This window comes from Propithecus coquereli, unplaced genomic scaffold (genome assembly GCF_000956105.1).
Source record: "Propithecus coquereli isolate 6110/MARCELLA unplaced genomic scaffold, Pcoq_1.0 Scaffold574, whole genome shotgun sequence".
Classification (NCBI taxonomy): domain Eukaryota; kingdom Metazoa; phylum Chordata; class Mammalia; order Primates; family Indriidae; genus Propithecus; species Propithecus coquereli.
Window position 1 is genome coordinate 65,104 of NW_012151663.1, and position 19,508 is coordinate 84,611.

At 58.0% G+C, this 19,508-nt stretch overlaps 1 protein-coding gene across 1 annotated transcript in view; it reads right to left on the reverse strand.

The window, feature by feature from the left end:
- Nucleotides 1-9,456: 9,456 nt before the first annotated feature.
- The window catches only part of MDGA1 (MAM domain containing glycosylphosphatidylinositol anchor 1), a 53,974-nt gene continuing 43,922 nt past the window's right edge, over nucleotides 9,457-19,508 (reverse strand). Inside the window, exons 10-17 of the mRNA XM_012658134.1 lie at nucleotides 18,024-18,175; nucleotides 16,977-17,154; nucleotides 16,704-16,727; nucleotides 15,622-15,774; nucleotides 15,202-15,336; nucleotides 10,550-10,680; nucleotides 10,232-10,340; nucleotides 9,457-9,548 (exon numbers count right to left, since the gene is read on the reverse strand). Coding sequence (XP_012513588.1) covers nucleotides 9,457-9,548; nucleotides 10,232-10,340; nucleotides 10,550-10,680; nucleotides 15,202-15,336; nucleotides 15,622-15,774; nucleotides 16,704-16,727; nucleotides 16,977-17,154; nucleotides 18,024-18,175 — 974 coding nt within the window. The remainder of the gene's footprint in view (nucleotides 9,549-10,231; nucleotides 10,341-10,549; nucleotides 10,681-15,201; nucleotides 15,337-15,621; nucleotides 15,775-16,703; nucleotides 16,728-16,976; nucleotides 17,155-18,023; nucleotides 18,176-19,508) is intronic.

Sequence of the window (19,508 nt, forward strand, 5' to 3'; positions counted from 1 at the left end):
TGCGTCTGTGTCCCTGGCTTTTCTCTATCTAAACCTTGAAGAGCACCTCGTCCGGAAGCCTTTGGGGACGGGGGTCAGTGGTTTCCTCCCACTCCCAGCCGGCGGATGCCCAGATTGCCCATCTAGGACCACGCTGCAGTGGGCTCTCCCGTGCTTTAAACGCCGCCCTTCCAACACGGTGATGGCGATGATAGTCAACACTTGCTAATCACCTATTTTGTGCCAGCTGCTGTGCAGGTTATCTCAGTTCCTCCTTGGTTACTCGTATTCTCCTGTTACAGGTGGGGAAAAACACCCAGGCTCAGAGAGGTTAAGCTATTTGTCCATGGTTACACAGCCAGCAAGTGGAGGAAAGGGCCCGGATTCGAACCCAGGGGGTGTGGCTCTGAGACCTGCGCTCTCATCCGGGTTCCTCTGCCCCGACCTCTGGCCCTACATGGCCTCTTCAGAACCACCTGCTCTCTCCAGAGCCCCCCCCGGACCAGCTCCAGGGAGAAGGCAGCCCTGGGTCCCGTCAAGGGGCTCCCCACTCTTTCCCACAGCCTCCTCAGCCCCTCTCAGCTCCTCTCAGGAGTCCCCACATGTCACGCAAAGGCATCCCGAATGATTTTCATTGTTCTTTCCCCTGATGAACACACGGCACTTGCGTGATACTACTTTCCAGACATGTTCTTTAAGGCACAAAGGTAGCTATGGAAAGCTCTCGGGGTGGTAGGGCAGGAGACCGGCTCCTAGTCCCGGCTGCAGCCTTTGTGGCCGTGTGACCCTAGGCAAGTCCCTCCTCCTCTCTAAGCCTCAGTTTCCCCATCTGTAGAGTGGACATGATTGGTACCCTGTCAAGGTGAGGATGAGGGACAAAGGAGAAATTAAGGCAAACTTGGAAGGGCTGTGCACACAGGAGGGATTATTCTTTTATTTTTAAAAGGATATTTGACGTTACTAGATAGTAGTCCAGAGTACCAGGCCTCAGTCCACCCACTCTTCCCTCTTTCTCTCCTGCTTTTTGGGGCTACAGGGACTTGGCGTTCTTGAGGCAAAAGAGAGAGCGTGCAAGGGAGGCCCGGGACAGAGTGACAGAGCACAGGACCCGGGCTTCAATCAGCCGCTTGCCTCACAGCCAGTCGTGTAGTCAAGGCTGCTGCAGGCTCGCACGCGTGGGCCTGCACGTACACGCGCACGTGTGCAAGCACACGTGCACACATGCACACACGCATGGGCGGGGGCATGACACTAAATTCTAGCGTTTGTTACTGGAAGTAGTAGTATTCTCCTGGGCATTTCTCTTTCTCAAAATTCGACTGGACTTCGCCTCCTCCTCGCCCCTGGTCAGCCCAACCCAAGCTTTCTCCTTCCCCTCCCCATTGCACGAGTATTTTTATTTGAATAAATCAGCAGGAAAAGATTTCAGTTTCAAGCCCCTTCCCAAACTCTGCGATGTATAGTTATAAAAATAATGCTAAGAACAGAAAGTGACTTTTGTTTCTAATCTATAGTCCTTGATGACTCTGGCTTTTCTTTTCTTGAGAAAATAGATTTTTTTTCCTGGTTATTAAAAATAATACGTGTTCATGTAACAATATCCAGGCAATGCAGAAAGCCTAGAGCTGTTAGTCAGAAGCATCTGAAATTTCACCACTGAGATAACTGCTATTCACATCCCAGCGAGTCGGCTTTCAGACTTAAAAAAAAATGCACACACTCCTATATCCACATGGATATTTTTATATAAAAAGAGATGGTAATGGGCCTGTTCTTTTCTGATCTGCCGTTCTCGCCCAGCGATACATTGCGGGCGTCTTTAAACGGCAGCGGAGGCGCCCACCGTGCGGACGCCGGGCATTCTCAGCCTCCCTGACTCATGTTTCGCTCCCCTCCTCGCCAGAACGAGTCTGTGGGTGGCTCTGTGGGAACGAGGGGACGGGACGGGGACGGGGCTCTGCTTAGGGCTTCACAAAGTGCTGAGTGCGCTCAGCTGAGCTCGCCGGCCTCCGGGGGCCTGAGAGAAACGAGAAGCCTGAAACATCTTTCGAGAAAACCGAAACAGCTGACAAGACAGGGTGACGGTGCCAGGGGTAGGATGTGCTTTCGGGGGACCTGCCAAGTGGACCTCAGAGCAGGAAGCCACGCTGGGTGCGGACAGGGCTGCAGCCCAAGAAAGATGACTCTGGAAGCAGGGGGTTCGAGGGGCAGCGTAGAGGGTGCCTCCACCCGGGTTTGGGGTGACTTCAAGGAGAAGAGTTTCGACTTTTTTCTTGGATTTATTTATACCCAACTCCTTTCTAAAAAGGTGTTATAGTAGCTTTCAACAAAAGACATGCAAAAAGGTCAGGCAGCTAGAAATAGAAAAGCACGACCAAGGGCAATTCCCATCTGAGGCAGAGGACAGGGCCCTTCCCCAGCCCCTGGGCTGAGCCCCACCGGGAGGAGGGAGGGGCGGGGGTCTGGCACTGTGGACCCGCACTGCACCAAAAGTCAAAAAGCTACATTTACCTCCAGGTTCTTCCTCTTCTGAATTTTACGAGCTGGAGTAACCACATCGCCTCTCTGAGATACGTTTATGGTGCCTGCCAGCCTCCTGCCCCTCCGGAGTGGGCCACCCGCAGCCTCTTTAGACGTGGCAGCCGCCAGGTAGCCGTGTTTTATATCCACGACTCCTTCCTCCAGGCTAGTGGGTTGGATCAGGTGGCACCCACACGAGGGAGCCAGCGCGCCGGCCGCCCGGGACCGCGTGGCTGGACACGAGACGGTGGGCAGTTCCGTCAGCCCATTCTCCAGAGACGCTGAGCCAGTGGCTGCTGGCCGTCGCCACCGGCAGGCTGTGAAGGGCAGCTGAGCCGGCGAGGCCGTGCTGCCGGGAAGCTGAAGTTGTGAGGGAGCAGACGCCATGAGTCAGGAGAGGAACCACGCGGACAACAAGCAGCGGACGCTGGAGAGTGGCGTACCAGGGTGGTCCCCTATTGCTGTGATAACAACCTAACCCAATCTCAAGGGCTTAACACAATGGTCATTTTATTACATCCCTTGTCTGTGGGTCTGGAATTTGGGCAGCACTTGGCTAGGCGATTCTTCTATGCCTTGTGGCATCAACAGATGGGCTGGTCTGGAAGGTCTGAGGCGGCCTCACTCCCACCTCTTCTGGAGCTTTGGTGGGGATGGCTGAAAGCTGGACGCAGCTAGAATGGTCAGCCGGAGCCCCACAGCACGGCGGTCTCAGGGGAGTTGGGCATCCGCGTGGTGGTTCAGGGTTCCCAGAGAGAACATTCCAAGAGGCCTGAGCTGAAGCTCTAAGGCATCTTCAACTCAGAATGTCACATTCCACTGTCTGTTGGACAAACGAGTCACTAAGACCAGCCCAGATCCAAGAGGAAGGGCGCTAGACTCGGTCTCTACAGGAAGGATAACAAGGGTTTACAACCACCTTACCACAGGTGAGGAGCCATAAACCTCTTTGATGGCCCTAGACCTGTCTCGAATCCAGAATACCCATCTGGTTCAGGAGAACCATCACTGTTACGACTCCAGTTTGGGCGTCTGGGGTCTGTCCCCCTCCCTGTGTATCCTCCCAGCAATGCTCCTGTGCTCGAGTGAGCTTGAGTAGGTCTCTCTTCTTGTACTCGGTGAGCCAACCTACAGAGGTGGCCAGTCCCAAGTCCTTAGGAGAGAAAGCCCAGGTATGGTGGCAAGAAGTTACTCAATGTGAGAGCTGATAAAGCTCGGGGGTAGGGGGCTCCTGGTCTTGTCACCTTTCTGAGCCTCGGTTTCCCCGTCTGGAACACGGAAGTGAAACTACCTGCTCTGCCTACCTGAGTCACGGCAACCAAGTAACACAAAAGACTCTCCCTCTCATTTGCCTGATCTCCCCGTAGCTGATGTCGCGACACCCTTGCCGTTGATGTGGGCTCAGTCTGCAAACGCTCACAGGAGAGTAAATTTCCCTCACCACTCCCTGCCCCCGTGACCTTGGCAAGCCCGTTTCTCCTGAAGAAAACAGGAGCAGATGGTCGAAATAAGTGATCTTTAAGGATCTCCCAGCTCTGAGATTCTAGAATTCTGAGAGGTGCAGGCTAAAGGGAAAGGTTGGCACGACATGATTTGGGGGTGCGTGTGCTGCCGGCCGGTGGTGAGTAAGGGAGGCAGCCCCGAGGAGGGGGCGGGGGACTGTGGGCCCAGAGCAGAGACTATGAGGGAGCAACTCTGAGGGCGTAGGAGGGATGGTGGGGTTGGGATCCGAGTGGGCAAAGGGCCCACGCCGCCCGTGCCGGCTTTATTCCCCTTCCTTGCCCTTCCTCCCCTTCCTTGAGCCTTCTCCGTTCTCTCAGCCCCTAAGCCTTCGCATATTCTGTTCCCTCTGCTCGGAAGGTGACTCTCCCTGTTGCAACAGGCTAACTCCGACCATTCGTTTGGTCTCTCCTAAATGTCTCTTTAGAGAAGCGTTCCCCGAAGCCCCCAACCCAGACAAGAACCCTCCTCTTACCTTTCTTCACGCATCCGTTTTTCTTCACAGCCCTCGCTGCATTCCGAAGTAGGCATTTCTTGCTGTAAAGACGAGCTTAACGTCCATCTCCCCCACTAAACAGCAGCTTCCACGAAGGCAAGATGTGGTTGGTATTCGTCGACTGAACAAATGAATGAGGACACTGGGGGCAGACCAGAACGCAGGTCCCCGCTGTCCAGGCCAAGAGCAGGACCCATAAGGACAGGTGCCAAAGAGAAGAGAGGCTGCCCCCAGGGAGTTGAGGGGAACCCCAGTGTCCCGGCCCGGCGACACACACAGCCTGACCCTGAGCGCTAGAACACTGCAGCTTTATTGATTGAACAACCGCGTCCGCAACTAGAGGTTACATTTGGGGGCGAAAGAGGAGCAAACAGCGAACAGAGGCGGTGTGGAGACAGAGAGCAAGGCAAAGGGGTGAGGACGAGGTTGTGTGACTAGAAAAACAACCCCAGTACGTTTCACCCATTACTAAGGGGTCTCCGGTTGTGCTTCTACCTTGGTGGTGGGGAGGGCTGGAGTGGTCAGACGTGTGGGTGTGGGCATGAGGGGCTGGCTTTTCTCCCAGGTCTGTGAGGCCTCAGGGCTGGAGCAGCCCCTCCTCCCCCGCCCCTGTCCTGGGTTGGGGATGAAGGCCTTGGTGAGCTGGCCACCCTGGGGCAGGGAGGATGCGTGGAGACCACGGGCGCCGAGGGGGCTGGCAGAGTTGGGCTGAGAGGGCGATTATGTAGGCAGCTGGGAGCGGGGCAGGAAGGTTCTAGAGGTGAGGGCATTCCTAGGAGGGCCCCTGGGAAATGAATGCAGGTGATGTGAGGGAGAGGGGCTGGGGGTGGGCAAATGCCATCTCTCTGGACCTCACCTGTACAATGGGGGTGCCAGATTAGATCATCCCTAAGGTCCCCTCCAGCTCTAAGGGTCAAGGGATCCCAGGAAAAAGTGGTCCTTCTGCCCCAACACACACACACACCCGCAGACACTCACATGGAGCACCGACTGGACAGAGGGCCCTGAACCCCTGAACCCGGAACTCAGCCTCAACCAGAGGCTCTACAGGGACTCTCCAGAGCAGGTTCACCCATCCCTTTCCTGGGGACGGACCCTGGGAATAAACCCCCACTCCCTCGGGCTGTCCAGGGGAGGAAAACACAGGATTCTGCACCCCACCCCCCAGCCCTCCAGGTCCTCAGGGGAAGTCAAGAGGATGAGGACATGGGGACACGCTGGCCCTCCCTCCTGGCCCAGGCTCTTGTGAAGACAGAGGACAGGGAGGGGAAACAGGGTCTCCTCTATCTGGGCCCAGGGGGATGGGCAGCAGCTACAGCCACTGTGGGCAGAGGCTGACAGCCTCCGAGTGGCACCTAGGCCTGCCATGGGGAGGGAGGGTCTGCGGCCTGGGATGAGAGGCCAGAGTTTGGGACAGGGAGACAGTATCTCTTCTAGAGCAGGATCCCAGTAACGTCCGTAACATCTCAGCCAGCACCCTGCGGACAGGGCAGTGTGACCAAGCTCCCCACGGCAATCTGGCAGGAGATTTCAGGGGCAGTGGCCAGCGGTGTGACAGCCCCAGGGCTGCAGTACCTGGCTTCCAGGGATGGCTCTACCCAAACGTGCTGTGTGACCTTGGGCTAGTCCCCTCCCACACTGGGCTTCAGCTTCTTCATTTGCACCACAAAGGGCTTTGACTTCCAAGGCCCATCCTGGCTCCCACAGCCTGAGCCAGGGGCTTTCACAGAGCACAGGGAAAAGGAGAATGAATGGGAAAGAGGTGACAGGCCCATCCCAGAGAGGGCAAAGGTGGAGAAGCATTCCAGGAGGAGGGGGCTCGGTCTTCAGGCTTAACTCAGCACCCCTAGGAGGCCGTCTGTGGTCCCAGGCGCAGGACCACTAAGCTGAGACTCCCATCTGCCGCGATACAGCACCTGGCCCCAGGAGTCCCTTTGTCCCCAGACACCAGCCTGCAGGGGAAGGAGTGGAAGGGCCCCAACACCCTGAGGGCTGACCCTGGACTCCCCATTTTAAGGCCACAAAATGCCTCCATCACCCTGACCCAGAGGGCGAGGCTACCACTGGGGAGATGCACTGGATGCAGCCAGCCCGGTCTCCCCTGGCTGGGGTATTCATGGGCCACCCGCCGACACACAGACACACACAGGATGGGCAACACTGACGCAGAGATGCTACCTCACAGGCACACTGTTCGGACACACCGGCACGGACACACAAGTCACTCAGGGATGCACAAAGACATTCATTCCTTGCGGACGCACAGAGACACGCACGAACACACACAGACGGCACCCGCTGGCACGCACGGACATGCACACGCCACCTCGGCGTCTCAGCAGACACACCACTCTGTCAATCCCGGGTCAAGCCGCCCTCGAGGCTGGGCTGCCTCGCCCACTGAGAGCCCGAACAGCATCGTCTGCCCAGTAGACCACAAGCTCGGGGGCCGCGTGTGCGGGTCAGCTCAGCCGGCGAGTACTGAGCACCGTTTCTGCGTGAGGCTCTGCGGGTACAGAGATGACCGCGGGAGACAAATCCCATGTCGGAGCAGCCAGAGTGAGGGGCAGACGGACCGGAAAGGTCATCTGAGGGGCACAGGCACAGAGCGTCATGGGAGTCCCGGGAAGAAGCGGTTGGGGCTGTTCGTTCCCGGTGCTCCGGCACCTACTCCAGCGAGGGCACAGAGGAAGTGCCCGGTAGGTGACAGGCCAGTGGTTCCCACTCTCAGGTTCTCCTGAGAAGGGTTTCAACATTTCTGGTGCCAATTAAATCAGTAACTCTGGGTGGGACCAAGCAGCAATGGTTTTTGAAAGACCCGCTGGTGGCCCCATTCTGCAGCGGGCTGGGAACCGCTGATTTACGGGATCCTTTCCGCCGGGCAAAGCCCACGGAGTGGCTTCCATACCAGGCTCGCTTGCACCAGGCATGGGCGGGGGCGGGAGAGGGCTGGGACAGCTCAGAGGAGGAGCTCACAGTCTAGTTGGGGGCAACAGACTCTGCACAGATGGGACGATCAAGGAACAGCACCCTGCAGGCGAGAGACGGAGGCGTGTGCCGGGAACCCGGAGCAACTCGTTTCCAACAGGCGCCTTGACCGGGCCAGAAAGGCAGCCACGCTGATCAGCATCAGGAGTTCCAGCTGCAGCCTGGCCCTGCCACGCACCAGCTGTTGGTGATGATGATAACACAGGCTTGGCGGAGCGCAGAGACGGGCAGCGTTTGCCTCGGTTCCCCGCCAGCCTCCTGGCGCTGCAGTGCTGCCCGAGTTCCAGGCCTCTTCCCTGCAGCTGTCCCCACCAAATGTTCCAGGAGGAGCCCTGTGACACCCCCCAACCCCCAAGGTGCTTGCATTCAATAGGGTCGTCCGTAAGCTCTTTGTCATCCATAGGGGATGAAAGGTGGCATTTTGGGCGTCACAGGCAGCTTGAGACTACAGAATAGGGCTGAAAGTGGTCTATTCGGCCAGCACCCCACAGACATACACGTCACTCAGGAAGACGGACACGCACGCTGACGGACACAGGTGCTCACAGAGACGGGTATCGACCCAGCCTCACAGGCAGACACATGGAACTGCACACACTCCTGCCCAGCGATGTACCCACCGTGGTACCCAGACATAGATGGGTGCACACACACACACACACACACACGTGCACACACGGCCACATGCATGCATGAAGCCTCATCCTGGAAGGGGCTGGGGCTCCTCTGTCCCAGGGACGGGGGCGGGGGCCTCTGGGGTGATGAGGAAGTGGAGAGATCTAGGTCCCATCACGTTGCTCTCAGGCTCCCAACCCAGGAACCAAGGACAGGGACCCCCTTCACAGTTCAGGGCATGAGGCTCAGCTCCCAGGGGCAAGGGAACCAGCAACTGTCCCATCTACCAACCCCACTCTACAAACCCCTCCTCCGCGCTGCCTCCGGGTGCGGGAGGGAGCAGCAAACTCCACAGTTCTTTGTGGCGCCCTGCCCTGCACACCCCTCCTACCCGGGGCATAATTTCATGCCAAGTAGATGAGAAATGGGGCTCCCCTCACTCCCAAATTCAGTGTCCTCTATGGGGGCCCAAAACTACAGAAGCGGGACTTCTGCCTCTCTCAAAGTCAAGCGTCACCCCAGAAAATGGCCTGGCCACCACTCCCCCAGCTCGTCTGAGACCGTTCTGGGGCTGAGGTTGGGGAGGGACTATGCTCGCAGGAGTCCAGCTGCTCGTGGGATGGGGGAGGTGTCAGCCTTCAGGCTGCCCAGGCCCAAGACCCCGTGCTGGGTCCTTTCAAAGGGGGCACACTGAGGAGGGGAACGCGATGTCCCAGAAATAGGCCAGGCGACCTGGGTGGCCTAGGTCTCCACCGTCCAGCCCTCACTCCGGGATAGAGTTGGGTGCAGCAGGCACCCCACCTTCCTTGTCATCCCCTGGATGGGGGACAGTCACAGAGCGTACAAAGCCCCACCTGGCCCTCCTCTGATCCTTGCCTCCCCATCCCAGAGTCCAACCAAGGGAGGGGCTCCCGTGTCTGTCCCACTTCTGGCTCCCTCCTGGCAAAGCCACCAGGCCGGAGTTTGGCCTTGAGTTAGGAGACAGGGGTCAGAAACACATCCCAAGTGCAGCCAAGACAAGGCCTGCGCTGCGCCGAGGTCCCTGGGTCGGCAGATGCCGTTCAGGCAAGTCCCGTCTTCGCAGTAAAGAAGGTGCTGGCAGGTCGGATAGAAACTTGTGCTTTAATATATCTGTGTGTGTGAGCGTGAGCGTGCGCGTGTGTGCGTGTGTCGAACCGTCTCTGCGGCCTCGGTGCCGGCCTCTGTCCTTGTCCTCTGCGCATCTTCGCAGCCGACACAGGCCCCTCCCAGGCGGGCCAGCCCTGCCCCTGGGCACCCCGGCTGGCGGGGGTCAGTCTTTGGTACAATGTGGACACTTTGGTGTGCCGGGGGCAGGTGGGGGTGCCGAGCAGCTCTCATCATCTCTGCAGTGCCAAGAGGAAGAGGGCCACGGGCCCCCACAGCCGCGGGCTGGACTGGCGGGGGGCTCCACTGCCCGGCATCACCACCACTGCGACAGGAGAGAGAGGAGACAGGCCAGGGCTCTGGTCAGCTCTGGCAGGGGCAGGGCGTGGCAGGCAGTCAGCAGTAACGGGGCCCTGTTGTTCTGCCCCACCTCTTTTGGGGGCCTCAAGGGGGGCGCCGCCCTCAATGCGCACGGACACGCTCGTAGCACCACTGTGAGGTGGTGCAGTGTGACGGTTAGCTCGGCCTGCCGCGTTCGGGCAGCAATGTACTTAACCTCAGTGGGCCTCAGTTTCCTCACCTGTGAAATGGGTCTAATAGGTGAGCTACCACAAAGGACTGCTGCGAGGATTAAGCGAAGCATGCATACACAGGTTTTTGTACTTGCCTGGTACATAGAAATTACTCGGTAAACTGGAGCTGTAGGTATTGGAAACACCTGGCCCCGGAAGACACACGCTCGCATCTGGAGCCCAGGCACACACAGACTATTCAGACACAGGCACGGGCGGCACTCTGGCACTGCCAGTGACTCAGTCCGCTCACAGGGAGGCGGGGCTGGGGCTTCTCACTGTCCTACGGACGCCCCACAGCCTGAGTTGGGCTGGGGCCCACGGTGGGCACAAGTTGGCACTGCCGCAGACACACGATTCCCATCGCTCATTCTGAGCCCCCACAGCAGACGGGCATCCACCCCCACGGTCCTCCCCATCCCTTCCCGTCTTGCACCTTTATTGGGATCCATCTGCTTCCGGGGACACTCTCCCTTCTTCAGGGTGACGTCATCTATGGCGATATCCCCCAGGTAGCCTGAGCCTCGAACCCCCTCAAAAATAATCTGGGGTGGGGTCAGAGAGCAGGGAGCAGGGGTTGGGGAGGTTCTTCCAGGTGCCAGACCCCCCCACCTCTTCCCCTCAATCTACCTGGAAGTGCCCCGCCCTGCCTGTTTCCCTCCCCGCCCCAGGATCAAGCATGAGGCTTTGGAAACGCTTCCGGCCAGGGCAACCACCCGCGCCTGGGAGGGGCCTCTGGGCCCCGCGGACTCACCTGGAAGGGCCCGCTGGGGCTGATGGGCACGTGGGCCTGCTGCCACACGTTGCCCTTATTGCCACTGAGGGACCAGGCGTGCGTGTCCAGAGCCCCTTTGTTCCGGGACCGCACCAGGAGGTTGAGGGAGCCTGTGGTGGGCGTGCAGAGGGGGCAGTGAGGCCCGGCCAGGACGCCCTCGCCTCGCCGCACCTCCCGGGCCCTCCTCTCCCACCACTGCCCACAGCCCCGTCCCCTGGGGCAGGACCCTCTCCCACCCGCAGCCTGGCTCACGTCCCAGTCCCGCAGGGACACCCCTCGTGGGAAAAGAGGACAGCAGCAAGAGTTCAGTTCATCAGGGTGACTTGCGAATGTTCTTTCATTTCTTTCTTTCCACTCCAACCCGCTAATCCCCCCAGCTTTCCCTCCACAGGGGAGTCGTCCCAGCACAGCGGGACCTGTGTCTGAGCACAGGGCGGGGCTCTCGCAGAGCACAACGCACGCCCTTGGCAGGACGGGACTGCTGGAGGTGGGTGAAGGGACTTTTACAATTTCAGCACTCATTTGCATGTTTCATGCGGTGAATGAAGCTAACCCTTCAAACGCAGGATTTCTCTAATACTGATGCTTAGGACAAAGTGAAAAAAAAGTGAGTTGATTTAAAGAAAGGCAGTGCCTGTGCTACACAGCTGCGGTGAACACAGTGCGAGTGAGGCCTTGGAGGCATCAGCCTGGGGGTGCTGAGCCCACGAGCCCACAGCCACGGGGGATTCCAGCGGTGCTGAGGGGCACGAGGGGAGAAGGAGGGGACCGTGGCTTGGCTAAGAGCACCCAGGCAACGTCAGCGCCCCCACCTGTCTCTCCCGGCCCACCTCGAGCCCCAGCAACACGAAATACCCGGCTCTGAGGGAAGGGGAATCAATCTTAGAGGGCGCCTGGTGGCTGGCATTTCCATGGCACTGCCCACAGACAAAGCCGCACCATCTGTGACACCAGATAGACAGAACTCCTGATGGGGGACAGCCACCAAATGTTACCTTCCTGGGATGAAAGAAGCTGGCTTGGATCAAGGAGAGCCAGAGAGACACAAGGTCTGGGGACAGCTGGTGCCCTGAGCTGCCAGGCAGGGTGGGAGGGGAGGGGAGAGGAGGGACCAGGACAGCAAGAAACACCCCCTGCCCAGCAGCAGAGCCAGGCCTGCGGAGTGTCTGAAGGTTCAAGGCGCCCTCACCAGCAGGAGATGGGCCCAGGCTGCAAATAGCACCCAGCAGAACAGGTACCCACCCTGGCTTTGGCAGGGCTGAAGCCACAATGCCCTTTGGGGTTCATGCCAGCCACAAAGGGACCACCCTCTCTACCCCCTCCTGGGGATCTGCCCCCATCTCCACGCCCCTGGGTTCCAGCCTCAATCCCATGCCATTTCTTTCTGCACCCCCCGCCCCAAGGACCCTGATGAGCGTGCCTGCTTTTTCACTACTCAAACCAAAACAGAATTTCTACCCCCTTCTCTCAGCACCTGATCAGCTCCAACATCCTCCCTGCTCAGGGCCTTCCTGACATCCCTTCCCAGGGGTCAGCCAGGGCCCAAGACCCTCAACCTCCCTTAAGAGTGGGCCTGCACACTACGTACCTCCGCACCTCCCTGCCACCTCCAAAGCCAAACGGAACTACGTGCTGGTGCCTGGACACACTCCAGCTTCCCAGCCTCTGGGCTTCTGCCCAGGCTGTTCCCTCTGCTTGAGATGTCCTTCCCTACTATGTCCCCCTGGCCAAATCCTTTTGCCTTCTTCAAGGTCTGTCTGGAATGCCGCCTACTCCAGAAATCTTCCTAGGTTTGAGCTGGGAGCCCCCCCTCTTTCTCGGGAACTCCGAGTCCCTAACCTGCAGCTCCCCAAGCCCAGGCCTCTCTGGGCCGTGGTACCACAACCCTGGTCCCCATCTTCTCCCTCCAACTGGCTCCTCGAGGGAAGGCCTGTGTCAGATTGTTGCAGCTACTTTTTCACCCCTGAGCTCGGTAGCGAAGAAAGGAATGATTACTAGAAACGCATAGTGTTTAGAGAGAAGGGAAAGAGACCAAAATCTAAAGGAGAAAATGGCCTCCTCAGCTGGCTTCCTCCCCGAATTTATTTCCAAGGACACGTGCAAAGAGCCAGGGCCGTTTACAAATTTCTTTAACACCTTCCATACAGGTCAGCTGTTTTCAGCTGACCTTTGCACTCAGCAAACAAGCAGCTTTAGGCCGGTGTTTGCGCCTGACCTTTCATTCACCTGCTCACATTCTTTCCATCCATCCATCCTTTCTTCTGGGCCCAGCCCCCACATCAAATTCCTATCAGTTCTCAACAATTAAACGCTGAATGGAGCGTTTCCATGACTGTCCCTAAGGACTTTCACAGAATCTCAGGGTTGGAAGTGACCTCAGGGTTTATCAAGCCCAAATCCTCCATCGTTCATTTAATCATTCATTCATTCATTCAACTAATTGGGCACTCATTGAGCACCACTGTGTGCCAGGCACTGTTCTAGGCACTAGAACAAGACGAAGAGCCCGGCCCTTGTGGAGATGACGTTTCACTGGAGGTAGGCATTATAAGGAAAATAATGCAGGGAAAAGGATAGAGAGCTGTTTTAGATGGGTGGTCCGGGACCTCTTTGAGGAGACCTGAATGAAGGGAGGGAAGAAGGTTCCAGGCTGGGGGAATATCACAAGCAAAGGCCTCTAAGGCAGGAACCTGCGTCGAGTATTTAAAGAAAAGCAAGGAGACCCGCGTGCTGTAGCTGAGTGGGAGCCAGGGAGCGTGGCAGCAGAGGCGGTCCAGGAAGCAGACGGGGGCCAGCTCAGGTGTGGGAGGCCTGGAGAAGGCGGTGCGGGGGGCCTTCAGAGGGGCCTGAGCAGGGAATCTGGGACATGGGTCCTCCCCACGGCACCCCCGCCAGATAGTCCTCCTGCCCAGGGACAGCCCACTCCTTTGCTGGGCAGATCTGATGCTTCCAGGTTCCTCCTTAGGCAAAATTTAAAACTGCCTCCCCAAGCTTTCCCTGACCTGTGTTTGTTCCGCCACCTGGGGAACTCAGAGCAAGGTCTGTGGCAGGGACTGCCCCTCCCGCTTTCTCTCTCCCAGCTCACAGGGCCTGATCTCCCAGGGCCTTCCGGGAGCCAACATGCTCCTCTTGGCAGCTGAGCCCAGTGTCCCTCCTGAGCAGGAGATACAGCGACCAACTGTCCTGGTTTGCCTAGGATGGAGGGGGTTCAGTGCTAAAACTGAAAGGCCAGGGCAAACCAGAATGGACTGGTTACCCTAGCTGGGAAGCCCAGTGGAAACAAGAGGGCTGGGTTGGGCGGGGATGTCCTTGTCACCCACCCTCGCCTACCCCAAAGGAAGCGTCTTAGGACGTCCTGACCCAGCCATGGGCAAACTGGTCTGTGTGGATGGCTTAGGGGCCCCAGTGGCTGCAGAGCCGTCCCTCCCCCTCCATTCCAGTTCCCCCGTGCAGCGTGACCCATCACTCTAGCCCCGGAGACTTCTCCCTGGTGAGCCGTCGGGCCTAGGCTTGCTTAACGGCACTCCCTCCACTGTGCAGCTGCGGAAAACATGAAGAAGCTTCCCGAGCACTGATAAGGAATGGTGGCCACGATGACGCACAGCTCAGAGGGGAAAGCAAGCACGGAGAGGCGTGAGTAAAACTGGGAGGAAATAGAATACAAATAGGCACTGGTTTCTACGTGCATAAAGTACCTCTGGAAATCTGCCCCCAAATCTAGTCTATCCATTGCCCCTGGGGCAGGGCTCCAGGTGGCAGGAGGACTGGGACGGGAGGGGACTTTCATCGTGCACCTTTTGTGCCTTTTGACCCATGTGAAATATACCGCCCTTCCCATAAATAAGTAAACAAAGGAAACTAAAAAATCCTCACTTCCTCAGTAGAGTCTTCCACGCCCCTGTCCCCAGGGTCGGTCAGGTCTCCCTGTCACCAGCTGTCTTGGCCTGTCCTTCCACTGCCACAGGGGTCGCGAACTCCCACCTGGTGCCATTGGTTGTTCAACGTCTGTCCCTCCCACTTGACTGCGGGTGCCAAGAGGACGGGCAGCTGCGGCACCGGACACCTGGCACAGGGCAGCTGCTCCGGAAGTGGTGGCTGAACCGATGGGCTATCGATCAGTGCAACACCCCTGCCAGTGCCATCTCTACCAAAGGGCACTCTCGGGTCCACTCGAACACTTAGGAAGCAGGACTTCCTCCCACTGCGCACAGCGGCACCCTTCCAGTCCCGTGTTTAGGACACAGGGAAGTCAGACCTGGGTTGCTGTGTGGCCTTTGGCGAATGCCTAACCTCTCTGAGTTGTGTGGTAACACTTCCTCAGCTGGTAGTGGTGCGGGTTAATGAGACCAGGGATGCTGAGCGCCCAGGACATCACCTGGCACCTGGCAGGCACTCAGTATGTGCGACTTCTTAGTGGTCTCCTCCATCCCTCCGGGACTTCCATCTTGTCCTGCTGAAGCCTTGATCATCTCAAAACCTCAACTTCTCCCCTTGCCAACCTTCTATCCATACCCCCTCCAAGGACTTGTGATTTAGCCAAGTCGGGAGGCTCAGGCCTCACGTGGGCCAGCTCCTGGCCTCCTGTGACCCCCCCCAGCACACACAGTCAACCACCTGGTCCCCCGACTCACCGATGTGCTTCCCATACATGTGGTAGAAGAAGGAGACACAGTAGAACTTGGCGCTGGCATTGTAGAGGGGACTCACCAGCCTTGCACGGTCGCCCAGCTCCCGGGGCCTTGATGTCTCAATGAACATGTAGTAGCCTGCGGGGGAGGGGCGATGCACCAACAGGCCCTGTCCCGCCCTTCCACCGCCTCCCTCTGCCCAGCCTCCCCCCCTACCCCATCCTCACCCCTGCCTCCCGCCCGCAGCACCGCACAGCAGTCTGGTCCGCACCCACGACCAGACAGGAAGTGCTCTGCTGCAACCTCTCTTCCTCCTGATCCTCTGTTAGCACAGGGCCCTGTCTGCCCTCAGACTGGGGCTCCCTGGGCCTGGCCCCCTCCCGAGAGCAGTCCTCCATTCCTAGCAGCCGGCCAGGTCCTCACCTTCAGGGGTACCGCTTATGTCAGTGGGGGGGCCGGTGTTGGGGGAGCGCTTGGGGTTCTGGGTGAGGGCGTTCTGCCGTGTCCAGTCAAAGTTGTCTGTCAGGTCCTGGGTGTAGCCACAGATCTTCTCATCCTCAAAGTGGCAGGTGTTGTCTGCATTGGGGTGGGGGATGAGACCGAGTCGGCCCCTCGCCCTTCGGGCCAGCCTCGCCCTCCCCCACCACCCCTGAGGCGGCTCCCCGCCTCCTGGCAATGGAGCCGGGACTCTGCGGGACCAGGCAACAGATTTGTTCTGTAACAAGCCTTAGTAACCATTTTTGTGCTATAGACCCTCTGGGCATCAGTGAAGCCTAAGGACTATGCATCTATGATTTTTAGATGCATAAAATGAAATATATAGGATTATAAAGAATATCAATTATATTGAAATATAGTTGTCAAAATATTTTTAAATTTGTTATAAAATTATAAGTGGGCTTCTCCATTATGTAAATCATAAGATCTGGTGTTTGGTCTAATAACTACCATAGTTTCGAAATAATAATGAATGTAAATGATATTTAGAGGTGTCTGCAACTACAAGGTGACGGGAAAACATCAGCTTGCCACTGCTGACAAAGCACTGATTCCACTGCTGTGGTTTGCTGTCGACATTCATCACCGAAGGGGACGTTATATTTCTGCTAGAAGTCAGGGAATATAAAGAAATAATTGTATGCCCTTCCAGGTTCATAGACCCCCTGAATTCTATGCCCACATCCCTTAGGGGTCCCTGGCTCACAGACTAGGAACCCTGCCCCAGGCAACAGGGAGTGTGGATTAGTCTGGCCTCTTCTATTTTCTTCTGGGGACAGTAATCTCTCCCTACCTGCCCAGGCTTTAAGCCCCAGAATAAATCCTAAATTCAAGCAACTCCAGCCCAGCCTGGCTTCTCCTTCTAGCTGCTGGCCCTGCCCCATGAAAAGACAGCAAGAAGTCATTTTCTGAGTATCTCTTGAGGTTCCTTCCTCCCTCCAGGAGAGGAGCTGTGTCCCTAAAGGGAAGGGGACATTGTGTGTCTGGAGGGTGTGTTGGTGTCTCACCTGACAGGTTCGGAGAGTTGATGGCTGAGAAAGCAAGCAGGGAAACCAAGTCAGAACCGAGGTGTGGGGCTCTGCAGAGGGTGTCCTGCTTGGGACCAGGGGACAGGGTCCTCAGAGCCAGGACCAGGGGCCAGTGGGCCTGGCCTGCAGTGACAGGGTAGGAGAGTGCACAGTGTGGAGCCCCAAGCTCAGGAACCATGTGGGGATGGTGGATGGGGTCCCTGGGCGTGAGATGGGCCCACCTTTCCCACCACCACCAGCACTGTCACCTACGCTCTGTGTAGTGAATGATGCGTGAGGCCATGTCACCAGCCCCAAAGGTGGTATAGGGCGTGAGGCGGATCTCATAGCTGTGGGGCACACGGAGATCAGTCAGGATGTACTCCAGCAGCTGCCCCTTCTCCACACGCCGTACAGGGATGGCCTTGACCATGGCATTGTGCTGGTTCAACTGTCAACACAGAGAGTTCCCAGATGCATGGCAGGCCACGCTCTCTGCTGGAGCCCAGCCCAGGCCCTCGTGTGACTTGGGAGGGACAGAGTGGAGGAGCAGAATGAGCGAAGGACTAGGAAGTCAGGCCCTTAGTTTCCTTATCTGTGAGATGGGACAATCGCCCCTTCCATGTTCACCTCCCAGGGCTGTCTTAATAATAAAAATAATGATAGCACCATGTATTGAATAATTAACGAGTGTTGGGCACTGTTCTAAGTGTTTTGCCATTATTAACTCATTTAATCCTACAGTAACACTCCTATGAGGTAGAATATTATAATTACCCCCATTTTACAGATAAGAAAACTGAGGCCGAAGAGATGCAGCTTGCCCAAGCTCATACAAAACTGGATTCTAGCATAGGCAGTCTGCCCCAGAGCACACTCTTACCCTCCCACCAACTGCCTCTTGGGCTGGGCAGAACCACATGGAATGAGACGGGGCACGAAAACAGCTTAGTGACTCTGGCCTTGCGCTGCAGAGACCCCGTAGATGAGACTGACCCTCCCTCTTTAAGCTCTTGACCAAAGAGCAGATTCTATGTTCTTGACCAGTGCTGGCTCCCCCTTGACCCAGCAGAGCCTTGTCTGCCCAATTCTCAGGGCTGTGTCTGGGTCAGGTCCCTAGAAGGGACAGGTCCCTAGAACCTCCTATCTCCTGCCGCTATGTCCAGAACACTTTTTCGCCGCCTCTAAAGAGTTGCCTATAAGGGGGTCAGTGTGTCTGAGCCCCTATCTCCAACCCCTTCCCCTGGCCTGAGGAGCATTTCCAGAGTCAGCCACACCACTCCCCGGCTGCCCCCAGGCCCCTGCTCCCCCGTGGCCCACCTGGCGGACACTGAGTCTGTAGCTGAGCACGGGGTCAACAGCGTCGGGCTCCCTCTGCGTCCACTGCAGCACGTAGGAGTAGTTCTTGGACAGCTTGTGGCTGCGGGTGGGGTTGGGGGTGTCGAAGTAAAACTCCGGGCTGTAGGCTTTGGCTGAGAGGGTGGGGAGCGGGCACGGGGCCGTGGAGGGTGGGGAGGGGGAGAGACAGAGAGAGGAGGTGTGGGAGAGGGAAACAGGACGGGGTGGGACAGAGAGCGAATGGGGAACAGAGAGAAAGGGAACATTGTGAGGAGGGAGATGTTGGGAGAGGAGAGGATTGGGGAGAATGAGGATGGGTAGGAGGGAAGGTGGCAGATAGAGAAGGGACATTGGAAATTCCAAGAGGTGATACGTTGGTGAGATGAGAAAAGGCCAAGGAAGAGACAGAGAAAAGAGACATTTGGGAAGGCACAGAGAAGGGATATTAGGGAAGGCACAGGGAAGGAGGATGGGGTAAGACACAGAAGGGTCGGGGATATTAAGAGGAAAAGAAGAGAAGAGAGAGGAGGGGAACAGAGGGAGGCAGGGAAGTGGGGAGACAGGGCAAGTGTGGGAGAAGAGGGGAGAAGGGAAGGAGGCGGGAAATGTCACAGGGGCCTCTGGCTGGCGGGGCTGGGTGGCGGGGAGGGGCTGGGAGGGGCTGGTGACCTGTGGTCCTGACCCCCTGCTGTCGAGTGGGGCATCTGAACAGGAGCCGAAGCGGCACCCAGTTAGGTGCTGTTGGGAAAGCTGGGTGTGCAGTGGAATGGGGGACAGGCACGCCTGGGGCTCTCCTCCAGGGGCGCTGCCACCAGCCGCCCGGGAATGACTTGAAGAGCTGGGGCAGAGGTGGATTCCTGGGAACAGAAGGGCTTCCTCTCTGGGCTGGCAGCTCAGGAAAGGCGCGCTGTCCGGCCCAGTGCCACCCCTGACGCTCCGGAGAAGCTGCTGAGGGGCGTCTTTTCTCCTCTAAGCTACAGCTCAGGACCCTGAGGGGGTTCCCTATGTGCAGCCTCTGGCGCCAAGGATGAGGGAGGAGGGGCTTGGAACGCCACGGTGCCAGGGCTCGGGCGGGCCTAAGGCCGGTGGGAGCGGCCTGGAGCTGACCACGTGGGAAGCACGGAGCTGCGACTGACGAGGCCGAAAGGGGCGGAGCCTATGCCTCGTGTGGGCGGGGCCCAGACTCGGGGCGGGTCTAGGCCTGAGGCCGGCGGGGCCAAAGGGGCACGGCCCAGGCCTGGTGAAGGCCGGGTTAGAAAGGGGTGCGGCTGCAACACGCCAAGGAAGAGGTGGCTGAGCTGTGATGGGCGGGGCTTAAGACAAATGTGGGAGGGCCTTGAAAGGGGCAGGCCTAGACCTAGAGAGGGAGGGGTGGAGGGGCGTGGCCCGTGTCTGGAGGGGGCGGGACCGTGAGGTCAAGGATTGGGTCCGGAAGGCACGGGGCGGGGTCTAGGCCGGGCATGGGCG